The 12,798-nt window shown below is 39.4% G+C and overlaps 1 protein-coding gene and 1 pseudogene across 1 annotated transcript; both read right to left on the reverse strand.

The window, feature by feature from the left end:
- Positions 1 to 691: 691 nt before the first annotated feature.
- Positions 692 to 5,014, reverse strand: LOC129043454 (interferon omega-1-like; annotated as a pseudogene).
- A 6,245-nt stretch (positions 5,015 to 11,259) lies between these two features.
- Positions 11,260 to 12,324, reverse strand: IFNA8 (interferon alpha 8). Its single transcript, XM_054501610.1, has one exon. The coding sequence runs from the start codon at positions 12,262 to 12,264 to the stop codon at positions 11,695 to 11,697; it is 570 nt and encodes a 189-aa protein (XP_054357585.1). The 5' UTR covers positions 12,265 to 12,324; the 3' UTR covers positions 11,260 to 11,694.
- Between the last annotated feature and the right edge of the window lie 474 nt (positions 12,325 to 12,798).

The following is a 12,798-nucleotide window of genomic DNA, read 5'->3' on the forward strand; positions in this document are numbered from 1 at the left end:
CTCCGGGGCGCTTTGGGAAGAACATCCATTTTTTTTCCCTTCCCAGCATCATTTACACCTAAAGATTCTGGTGTGAGAACATAATACTCCTTTACTTCTCTCTGAAGCACTTAATTGAAATAATATAAACATTAGTATGGTTTTTATGTCTCTTCCCTCTTAGACTGAGAATTCCAACACAGCAGAAACTGTGTTTGCTCTAGTCACCTGTATTACTTGAAGGAATTTCTACAGTCTGCCACTTACTTAGTTCATAAATATGATGTGAATGGAATGTATGAATAATTAAATTTTGCAATCCCTTCTTCAATTTGGCTTAGGTTTTAGAAAAAACAAAATGAAAATTTTCTTTGATAAACATTTAATAAATCAAAACTGCAAATTTAATAACATTAAATGGTGAATATATTTTGTAAATGTTAATACAATGTGAAGATTAACATGTTATATGTAAAATATCTAAATATTATAAATACAATAGATGCAAAACAATGGAAATAAATAAATAACATCAGGGGAGTCATCTCTTAAGAGTCCCATGCTGCTGGAGCTGAATGTTTTGAACACATACTTGCTTAATATACTGATGAAGTATTTGCTGAATTTAACTCAACCAATTCAGTAACTAAAGCAAAACACCCAAGATCATATGTGCAAGTGTGACATGGCAGATTAGTCAATGAGAATTATTTTAAGATGACTCCATGTCTCCATCCTTACTTCTCAATCTTTCTTGTGAGTTTGTTGATATAGAGAAGGATCTCATGATTTCCACTCTGACAACTTCCCAGGCACGGTCACTGTTTCTTCTCTTTCAGGTAGAGACAGATTCCCTGGAAGTACCTTCTCAAGGCCAGTGTAGGGCTCCCAATCACCCAGCAGATTCTCCCTCTCCCACTGCCTGCACCAAGCAGTTCTCCAGGTGTTCCAGCTGCTGATGAAGTCCACTGTGGAGTTGGTCCAGGAGGGTCATGTTCCAGGCAGCAGAGGAGCGCTCTGTGTGGAAAAGGCTGAAGATCTGCTGCAGCATCTCATGGAGGACAGACACGGCCTTGGCCTTCTGCAACTGGATGACTTTCACCATCTCCTGGGGGAATCTGAAGTCTCTTCTGTCCTTGAGACACAAGAAAGGGGAGATCCATTTCATTTGGCCCAGAAGCACCAAAGTCTTCCTTCCTATCAGACCATGGTTCTGAGGCAGGTCACATCCCAGAGATCCAAAAGAGCCACAGCTGCACACAACTAGGGCCACCACTAGAGAGTGAAGGCAGGCCACTGGGAAATGAAGGAGCTGCTGGCCTGGTGGAGCTGGGGTCTGAGTGTAACTTGGAACCTAGATTCTCTCAAGATATTCACTATGCATGGATTTTAATAGGAAACAAATAGTTTTCATTTTCTGCATTCCTCTACACTTATTTCCCTTTTTTATTTTTTTTTATTCTTCATATGACCTAAGAAGAAACATCACTCTATACTATTAATTTTGCAATAGAAGTTTAATTTTCCTAGTAAACTTTAGAGGTGTCAATCAAAATGGATATTTATCAATTGCATGAGAAACATCTTTGTCCTAAAGACCTAAGTGTATATATGTATGTAAATACACACACACATGCACGCACGTGTGCACACAATATTTTTTAATATATAAACATTGCTTTTTCTGTTCTAGGAAAAGATTTTGAGCCCTGATCCTAGGCTCTATTTTTACCCTCCATACTTTACATAGGAAATCAGACTCCCTCACCTCTATGGGTGTATGTAGTTAGGGATATACCAGACAATCTATGGCATTTAAACTCTTTAGGACTGGGTTTGTTTGCTGTTTTATTCACAGCAGAGATTGATGGGTACTGGTGAATGAACTTCTGTGAAATTTCTCTTCCTTCTAAAATGCATTTATTGAGGTCCATGAGGCCATGGTTCATGGGGGTCACAAAGTCAGGATTAATGCAGACATTGCTGTTTTTTTCACCATTTCTTACTGGTGGACTAAGTGCTCCTCAGGCTGTGTCAATTCCCCCAGGAAGAATCCTGGCTGTTTTTCAAGTGCATATAGGTGTAGAGATTCTAATTCCAAGATAATGTTTTCCAACATCACCTCACTCACAAGGTAGTTATCACATCCACTAACACTCTCTCCTATAGAGTCACAAAGTATCCTGAATCCAAAATCTTCCAGACAGCCTTATTCCCTGAGAACAGGCTCACCACATCTTGATGACTTCAGAATTCAACCCCTGAGGAATGTCTTGTTTCTTTGTTACCAAAATAATCTACCTTCTAAGACCCTTGCCTTTGCTCCTAGAGTGTGTGTGAAGATGGCCTCTTCCTCTCCTGAGCCATGTTCCTAGGTATCGAAAGTCTCAACAGTCCTCCAATGCTGATAGCAAAGGCTTGTTTTGTCTAAGGAGGTAGAGGACTTATGCAACTGCAATCATTTAACCTTCATTAGTCAAGTAATTCTTATTTTGCGAAGTACAGTTTTTACTGATGAAGACCTTTACTTAAACCACTGAAAACTTGTTATGCTTGAAGTTTCTGAGGTGGACACAGGGGATTCAGTAACAATATTTTCTTTTATTACAACCTAATTTACAGAAACTAGTGACCTAAAGTTATTTTATACAGTCAACATGATTCTAATGGAGTCTTTTTCTGTATCTATCTCACTCTGACAATGCAGGGCAGTGAGGCTCGGGTTATTCAGTAAGAAAGAAATAGCCTTATTTCCTTATTCCTTATTTGTTTGTGATTTTTCATGTTGAATTTTTGTAACTTCTTCTTCGGTTTTTTGTTTGTTTGTTTGTTTTTTTGTTTTTTTTAGATGGAGTCTCAGTCACCAGGCTGGAGTGCAGTGGCACAATCTCAGCTCACTGCAACCTCCACCTCCTGGGTTCAAGCAATTCCCCTGCCTCAGCCTGTCGAGTAGCTGGGACTACAGGTGCGTACCACCATGCCCGGCTAATTTTTTTTATTTTAGTAGAGTCTGGGTTTCACCATGTTGGCCAGGCTGGTCTCGATCTCCTGACCTCATGATCCACCTGCCTCAGCCTCCCAAAGTGCTGAGATTATAGGTTTGAGCCACCATGCCCGGCCGAATTTTTGTAAATTCTTTTCACGTACTGGTTTACTGGGTAAGGTATATCTTGCTTCTCCTACATGATATTCTTATTCATGATGAATTAAAACAAATAAAGAAAAGTAAAAGAAAGGCAAAGGAACCGCATTGTTCTTCTCCATAATTTTCAAGATTTCAGATTTTTTGTCTCTCATTTCAACTTTCCTAGAAAGCAAACCTCAACAATTGCTTGTATATTAAAAACAAAACAAATATAAGCCTGTATGTCAGGAAGTAAAAGAAGAGAAGTGACTTTCTGCTGACGAAATAGCAAAACATACGTTAGTAAAATTCAATGCAGCAAAATTGGAGACTAGGGATTCTGTCCCAGGGGAAGAATGAATGTCATTGTTGAGGCACACAAAAGCAAGGGAAATGGCTGCTTCTGCCAGAGCCTCACGGAAGAGCAACTCCCGGGTCAATGGACTGTCCTCAGCTTTGCAAGACCAGCCACCTGCTCTTCTTTCATTGAATGCAGATGTTATCACCTCTGAGGTAAGAAAGGAGGAGTCACACCAACCAACTCACAATAGACTGGCAACAAGACCCCAGTTGCTAGAACACTAGTCCTCTCTGGCATGATAATGAATGTTAGCCTTGCCTTAGCACCCTACCTAGTTAATAAATCTACGCAGGAAACGAGAAGATGGCATTTAGAAACCTGCAAAGAAACAGAATTTGATTTCCCAAAAGATTCTGTTCCTAGTTGTGTTATAATAGTGATGATTTTTTAAAAAAGATAACACCAAAATTATTGCATTGTAACTATAGGCCTGTGACTGTTTTAAGATGATTAAAACTGTTAACCCAATAACCCTGTTTGCATTACACTCATTTTTATAACTGTCTGGAGAGAAATATAAATCTGAAGGAATAGAACAAAGACCTAAGGTCAAAACCACAGGGCAAGCTGAGATAATAGTGAGTCTGGAGGAGTCCATTAAAAAAACAGAACTGGATATGAGATTCATGAACCAAGGAGAGGCCATAGCATGAAATAAGAAGAGCAGGGAGGGTAAGTTGTCAAGGGATTCTGGGTTCTACTTCAAATGCCCATGGGTTGCTGTCTATTGTTTTATAGGGCAAGAGTAGGTGTGCTATGAGTGAATTGAACTGACTGACTTTTAAGTTTTTCGTAAAAGTAAACAAAAGACCATTTAAATGGATATAAGGCAGATTTTTCTGCCAATAAAAAAGTCTAAAAATTAATGAGCGATTTCTTAAATGAAATACATTTAGACCACTTTAAGAACCCATTAAATGCATACTCCTAGAGGCCTATTTATTTCTGACTCTTGAGTTGTCTTGAATAAGCAAAAAGCACCTAATATTTTCCATTTTAATGCTGTTCTCATTCCCAAGGATGACAAATCAGTTTCTCACCACCTGGTCAGACTGGACTTTGTGTTGTCTACTGATGAACCCACTGAAGATCCTTTTCTTCTCTTTATCTTTTTATCCAACAGTTGAGCTGTAAGTGCCAAAAAAAATATTTTGTATGAGCAAAATGGAAAAACATTATGCACTTCCCACACCAAAGCAGTGAATGCTTTCAAAAGGCTACTTACCAAAGTGAGTCTTCCTTTGACTCCAAAAGCAGTCACATTGCTTAGTAAGGCTGTCTTTGGCTATCTAGGATTGTCAATTGTTGGCATCAAAATGGATGATATTTTCAACCTCTTACTTCCATAGTGTTTCTGTTTCTTAAGATTTAAAAGATGTAATTTTTATTTTACAAACATTTACCAAAATCAGAAAATAAAATCCTGTCATTGCCAAGATGTTGGCCTGCCTACCTGTGTGCACAAACAGGTATGACCCACACAGAGTCACATAGAGCTTTTTCCACTGTCCCCAGACTGCACATTCAGTCAATGTGTGCAAAGACCCCATTCCGTGAAAAGGCTATATATGCAAAGCGGTACCCAAATGCCAAAGGAGCCCAGAAACCAAAGAACAAGACAGATAAATTTAGTTTGTTGGGAAAGGGTGATTTTCTGGGGAGCTTACAGACAGAAACATGTCATTGTGTAGGAACAAGACAAGTAGGTCTCAATGCTGCAGGCCCCTAGACCCAGGGGTTATATCTTGGGGAAAAGTATATCTGCTCTGGAAGGAAGGTGTAGGTGGCTGAGAGAATGCTGAGAGTGTCACAGTCTGTGATTTCTGCAACGTCAAGGTTTGTTATGGAGGAAAAGTAAGACTTACAGTAAATAGGTGTTTCTACGTAAAGAGTAATGCATTAACTAGATATCTTGGAAGCATTCCCAGACTTGGGGTTAATCAGGAGTCACATGGCAGATTAGCATCTCAAACAGTCACTTTTTTCTCTATAACCCAGACGCTCTGGCAATAATCCTGTCAAGGTGTCTTGGCCATTTGGGGAGTTGGTATGGTGCCCTAGTGCCATCAGTACAGGATGTAGCTTGCTTCACATGAAATCACCGCAAGCGGAGCTCATTATAACTCCTTTAACAGGCACAATTGGAGTTTCCTTTTATACAACAAGAGATGAATTGTTTGTAGTTGTCTTGTCTGATTCTCTAAAGATTTCATCATCACTAGCTTCATGATTGGCTGTCACAGGGTGCTATATAATACATTAATGGCTAATAGTTCTAATTTGTTACTTATTTAAATTAGATTTTTGTTTGTTTGTTTTATGGACTCTAATCTTCAGGAAGAGTTCCAAATTCTAAATATGCTGACTCATCACAGAATGTACTAACTGGAAAGAAAAGAAAGGGAATCAAACTGCCAATGTTTTATTTTTCAATTATTTTCATTAAATGAATATTGACAAAGGTCTTTGCTATCATTAGTTATTATGATCTTCAAATATGCACATTACTAATATCTGTCCTGCTTGGAAGGCTCTGCCCTACTTGCCGCTAATTATACTCAAATACCTGATGTGTCTCTTCTGTTCAGGTATTGCTTCATTTTGTTTTAGTTTTAAAGGAGGCTGCATTATAACCAAAATTTAAGAGATGTCTTAGATTGCACTGGCCTCATGGAATAATTTTCCCAGTGGAGTGATGACTTGCTAGGTCCTTAAGAGGAAACAGCAGTTGGCAGCTGGCACTAGAATAAGGCTTGTCCCTTCCAAAACTCTGCAGGCTACTGTGGTCTATCAGTGTCTCCCATGCTGGAGTCACTGAGGTTGGCCATTTCTCTGTGAGAGGACTCTGTGCTTCAATCTTCATCCACTTTCAATCTTCTCTCCCTCTCTATGATCAGAGGATCTGAACAGTTGACTCCATCTGCTCATTCACATAGTTCCATCTCTTGAGGATCTGCCACTGTTGCAGTCAATGTTTTAAACGTCTCTATTCTCCTTCCAAGATATCACACTGCTCCTCTTTTTTTCACCTTCTTTGTATCCATGATGTATGTTTTTTTTTTTTTTTTTTTTTTTTTAAACAAATGAGAGTCCTACGTCTGGTGCAGTCTCCTCTTAGGGGAATCAGAACATGGAAACTTCTAAACATAAGCACAGATGAGCTCCTGCATTCTTTACTAGTTCTTTGCATCATAAGTATGGGGACAGGCTTCCTTCCATTTACTGCATTTTGTGGCCTGACTGGACATCAGTGGGTCTGGACCCCCCACAGCTCATGAATCACCTGGCAGGAGGGGTCAAAGCAAGGTCATATTCACACTCTTGCTTCCAAGGCTCTAAAAACTTAGCTGTCTCCAGCTAGTGCTGCATGGTTAGCCCTTGCCAAGTCTCCATGGGAACTGGAGTGCTTCTCCATGCTCCCTGAGGCCCTTCTCAGGTAGACTAGATGCACCTCAGCTGGGTCGGGAGTGTAGGGGGAAATAATGTTTGGTACTACAGAGGGACCTGAATGGGTGGGGCATCTCAGCACTCACTACCCTCCAACTTCACTCTCTGTCCTGGTCCTCCAGACCCACTGCTTGATTCCCGATTACTGTAGAACACATAACTGGTTAATAACTCCAGGATATGATGCAAGATATGGCTATAGAGATTTCCAGGGCAAGGTGACAGTTTGGAGCCAAGTCATAAAACTTTTACAACAACCTGAATATAATTTTTTTAAAGCACTGAAAAAAATGAAAGAGGTTATAACATTTGAAAGACATTATGGAGGGTAGAGCAAGGTGGCTGAATGGAGGGCACCATCGATGGTCCCACCTTCTCGGTAGGAACACCAAGTCTGACAACTGTCTATGCAAAGGGAGCATCTTCAAAGGAACCAAAAATCTTGTGAGCACTCACAGTGTCTGATTTTAACTCTATATCACTAAACGAGGCACTGGAGAGGGTAGGAAAGACAGTCTTGAATTGCCATCCCCACCCTGACTCCATCCCTAGCAGCAGCCACATAGCATGGAGAATCTGTGCACTTGGGAGAGGGAGAGTACAGTACATGTGAGACTTTGCATTGAATTCATGGCTGCCCTCTGACAGCAGAAAGCAGCACAGGGCTGTACTCAGCTGTGCCTGCCCACAGAGGGAGCATTTGAACCAGCCCTAGCCAGAGGGAAATGTCTTATCCCAGTGATGGGAGACTGAGTTCCAGCAAACCTCCCCACCATGGAGTAAAGGGCTCTGGGACCCTAAATAAACTTGAAAGGCAGCCTGGGCCACAAGGACTTTAATTCCTAAGCAAGTCCTAGTGCTGAGCTGGGCTCAGAGGCAGTGAACAGGAAGCGGGCATGTGACCTACTGAGACATCAGCAAGAAAGGTTAAAGGAGTACTTGCAACACTTTTCCCATAACCCCAGGCAGCACAGTTCAGAACTCCAAATGAGACCCTTCCTTCTGCTTAAAGAAAGCAGAGGGAAGATGTTATTACTTTGTTTTCATGCTGCTAATAAAGACATACCTGAAACTAGGAAAAAAAGAGGTTTAATTGGACTTACAGTTAGTTCCACATGGCTGGGGAGGCCTCAGAATCACGGCAGGAGGTGAAAGGCACTTCTTACATGGTGCTGGCAAGAGAAAAATGAGGAAGAAGCAAAAGCAGAAACCCCTGATAAACCCATCAGATCTCATGAGACTTATTCACTATCACGAGAACACCATGGGAAAGATCGACCCCCATGATTCAATTACCTCCCCGTTAGTCACTCCTAAATTTCTCCATCCTCCCCTCTAGAGGACAGAAGACTGCAAACGATACAATTTTTTGTAATTTGTCTAAGGCCCTGGTCAACTCCCAGTTTGAAAGCAGCAAATCCAGATGTTGAGCGTGTAGCCGGAGGAAAAGACTCAAGAGGCCCCTGTGCAGTTGTAGGCTCTCCCTCCATGCTACCTCAGCAATTCACACACACTTCCTAGTGAAATAACTCCATGAATATATGGTGTCAGTTATAGGAATGCCTCTCAATCTCTACCAAAATTGATACATTTGAATAAATAGACCTCACCAGCTCTCAGGGAACAGTAATGCTATTCTTTCACATTCCTTAGCTTCTATGGGAATTCTTCCTTTTTCTAGCTAGGCAGGGGTTTTACTGTTGAGTGGAAGAACTGTAAAGATCATTATTCCAAGTGACAGTGAGAAAATGTTTTAATTTGTTAATGTTTGAACTCTGATATTAGGAATAAATCTGTGAAATTAAGATTGTACTGCTGGTTTAATGCACCATTAAACATGAGGTTTCTGTGAATAGTATTAAGTTCCAATACGAAATGGCAGCTCTACCTATGCCCTGGAGTCCCAATGTATGAGGATGGGGTGATCCTGGGGAGTAGACTGTTCTGCACAGTAGGGTGGGCAGATATTACATCTCTGTGTCCCTATCACTGCGAATCCCAAGGAGTCCATACCTTGACTGCACCTGGAAACTCATTCTCTTTGTAATAGACCAGGGATAAGGAACAAACTTGGACAACATTAGCATCTCTTCTCACCAAGAAGTAGCTTTTTTGCAGCACAAAGAGAAATCTCCAGAACTGGTAGGATTTCTCCATAGATCAGAAACCTGCCCTCCAGTCTTGGTTGCTGCCCCTGTCACACTTGGTCCCAGGGGACTGTCTTTTTTATTTAACTGCCGCTTTCTACTTTTACTTTTCTGCTATTTAGGGAAACCATGAAGCCAGAACCACAACAGAACAGAAAGCAGCTCTGTGTGAATGGGCAGGAGGATAAAGGGAGTGAATGACCAAGGAAACCCTGGTGATATGAGAGTGCATCCTGGAACGCTGAGAGCCAGGGAAGGAATGTACCAGGTGCCAGAATCAGTCAATAAACATCATGTGTCTTCTGCAGTTCAAACTAGATGATGTTTCTCCTATCTCAGGAAAAGGAGCAGCCACCATGCCCTGACTGCATATAAATAGGACACATCTTTGAAACGAGGAGTGACAATTTTGCAGCCTCCCTAGAATTCTCATTTTCTTAGTCTCCTTCAATTGGAGGTCAGTTACTAAAATATAGGACATAGTTCCTAAGAATTTTATAGAAAGACAAATAATATTACCATCTACAGCTGTATGAAGAAAAACAGGAAAATACCTACCATATTTTAACTCCTTATTCGATAAAAGATATTATCGTAGGTGCTTTAAAATGCATGTGTTCCTTTAATACTCACAACTATATAAATATTTTGAAACCATTTTATTTATGAGAAAACTAAGGCTCAAAGAGATTAAGCAGATTGATCAACAATACACCTACATCCCAGCAGAATGAAATTTCAGTGTCAAATTCTTTAATGTAAGTGATGGGTGATTTTTGTCAGTTTTGTATTCCAGATTTCTGTTATAATTGCTAAATCTCCTTTCATTCATGAATGATACACAAACCTTCCATGCACTCTGAATATCCATGGTTCATGTATTTTCACTCGGTGTTGACTAGTTTTTTTCTTTACCTTAGGTATTGAGAAAGAAAGTCTCTGATTGTTTCCCACTTTTATTTTGTGAAGGACGTTTGTCAGTCTTTATGTCCATAGTAATTCGGTTCTTTCTGGATTGATATAAGACCACAATATTCATGAAATCGGGAAGAATTACCGAAGTGTAACATAAAAGAATACTTATATCTAGCACTACAAGAAATTAAGATGGATTGTAAAGCTGCAGAAGAACTGTAGTAAACCAGTGTGACAACGATGCATGTTAACTAACAACAAATAAGGCCAGTATTTCCAGGTGTCATTATATTATCATCATTAATTATTTTGGTGAAGGATTGAATTAATTATCTCTTACTCCCTAACAAATTAACAGAAACTAGGCAGCTTACTGATAGCCAAAGTAATATTAATTAAAACAACAATAAATTATAATTCTAAATAATATATCATGATTTAAAATAACATATTAAATATATTAATATGATTTGCTAGTACATCAGTTACATGAAATCTATCCAGAAAAAAAAAATTAACAAAGGAAATACTATGCACAGAAAAAGTAACTCACATTCTTTCCCCCATCACATCCTATTTGTTTGCCCTCTTCAGAGTCACTAACTTCTCTTATTTATACTTCCAGCCGCTACAGTATGGTTTGTTCTGATTTATTTTACCATAATAACTCTCATAAGGGTTGCCAGTGCCATCTATTTTTCCGAGGTAGTGGGCAGTTTCAATGTATAACTTCTGTGAATCTACTGATAACTCTTTTCGGATGGCCTTTCCATCTGTTTCTTTGTGGCTCTTCTCTTTCCTTTCTTAAGTGTGGAAGGTCCTCAAAACCATGTTGAAGCCATTTTTTCCCTTGACACTCACTCCCCACATGAGCTCCTTCATTTCTGGGCTTTCAGTTACCGCATATGAACATCTATCAGTTGCATTCCTTATTAATTGCAAACTCGTATATACAACTGGCAGTTCACATTTGCACTTAGATGTCTACCAGTTAGCATATAGAGGATATCTCTGCGTTTATTTTTATTTCCTCACATGCCTTGGTCTACCTTCTGGGGAGATAAATTCATTGGTTCTTTCTTCTCATTATAGCATTAGACGTAACTGATATTAAGTATGATTACGGTTTTTAGGTTTCTTTCCCTACAAAAAACAAAGATACGAGAGAGCAGGAATTGTACTTTTTATGTTCACCTAGATATATTGAGGGCAACATACAACCTAATTTAGACAAAGTTCATTTTTACTTACAATTTGAATGTAATAAGCATGGATAAAGGAATTGTACCATTTATTCTTTAATCAGTTTGCACAATCAGGGTTGGAGTTCAATTTTAAAAAATAAATAAATATAAGAAGTTTTCTATAGTAAAAATTTAATAAACAAGGCAAAATAAATATAAAGAACATACTTTTGTTACACAATTCACAATGTAAAAGTTCACATAATATGAACAAAACTAATTTAAGTCCCATAAATAGTTAACTAAATAAAGATGTAAATAAATAGATGAATAGATCCATCAGCATGGTCATCTGTAAGGGACTAGTGCCCATACAGCTGAACAGGATGTTGCCTAACACTCCTGAAAACACTTGACACATTTGATTCAACTCATGGCATGGTTATGGCAGAAACAAGGTCTTTGAAAGAGCACAACTTGTTGAAGTGTGAGCTGCTGTATTAGTCTATAAGAATCATTTCCGTGTTGTACCAGGTCTCATTCCTTACTCTTCAATCTTTTTTGCAAGTTGATTGATAAAGAGAAGGATCTCATGATTTCTGCTCTGACAATCTCCCAGGCACAAGAGCTGTATTTCTTCTCTGCCAGATATAGAGTGATTCTTTGGAAGTATTTCCTCACAGCCAAGATGGAGTCCTCGTACATGAGGGGAGACTCTATCACCCCCACTTCCTGCATCACACAGGACTCCAGGTTATTCAGCTGCTGGTCAAGTTCGATGTAGAATTCATCTAGAAGGGTCTCATCCAAAGCAGCAGATGAATTCTTTGTGCTGAAGAGGTTGAAGGTCTGCTGGATCATCTCATGGAGGACAGAGATGGCTTGAGCCTTCTGGAACTGTTTATCATCAAACTCCTCCTGGGGGAATCCAAAGTCACGTCTGTCCTTCAGGCAGGAGAAAGGAGAGATTCTTTTCATTTGTGCCAGGAGCACCAAGGCCCTCCTGTTACCCAGGCTGTGAGTCTGAGGCAGATCACAGCCCAGAGAGCTGAATGACTTGTAGCTGAGCACCACTAGGGCCACCAGTAAATAAAAAGTCAAGGCCATTGTAGATGTTGTGGACGCTGCTGAGCTGGTTCAGATGGATAACCCTTAACCTGGATCTCTGAAGACTTTGGTTTGTACACGGCCTTATATAGGGAACATATTCGTTTCCATTTTCTGAATGCTACTGCATTATTTTTTTCTACTTCTGTTTTTGCTTTCCTTTATGTACTCTCTACATGGGCTTAGGAAAGTGTTTCTCAACCAGTTTTCTTTTCATTACTGCATTCCCTTTCTCAACCTCCAGAGTCCTGTTTGATAATTTTTTTCTAAGTAAACCCCTCCTGATAATTTAATAACACAGATATATTATGTGCATATTTGGATGTACTATATTCCTATCCATGCTTTAAAAACAAAGTGGACAGTTTACTTTTTTATGCAATGCAGCATTAAGAATAAGTAAAAATTTTATGCCAAAAGTTAAATTTAAAAGCTATTGCCATTTAACTTTATAAAAGTTATTTGCTGACTGACTTCTAGTATATATACTTATATAAATATTAATGAATCAAGTGACACACGCAAAGTTATAAT

The sequence above is a fragment of the Pongo pygmaeus genome, chromosome 13 (genome assembly GCF_028885625.2).
Source record: "Pongo pygmaeus isolate AG05252 chromosome 13, NHGRI_mPonPyg2-v2.0_pri, whole genome shotgun sequence".
NCBI classification, from domain to species: domain Eukaryota; kingdom Metazoa; phylum Chordata; class Mammalia; order Primates; family Hominidae; genus Pongo; species Pongo pygmaeus.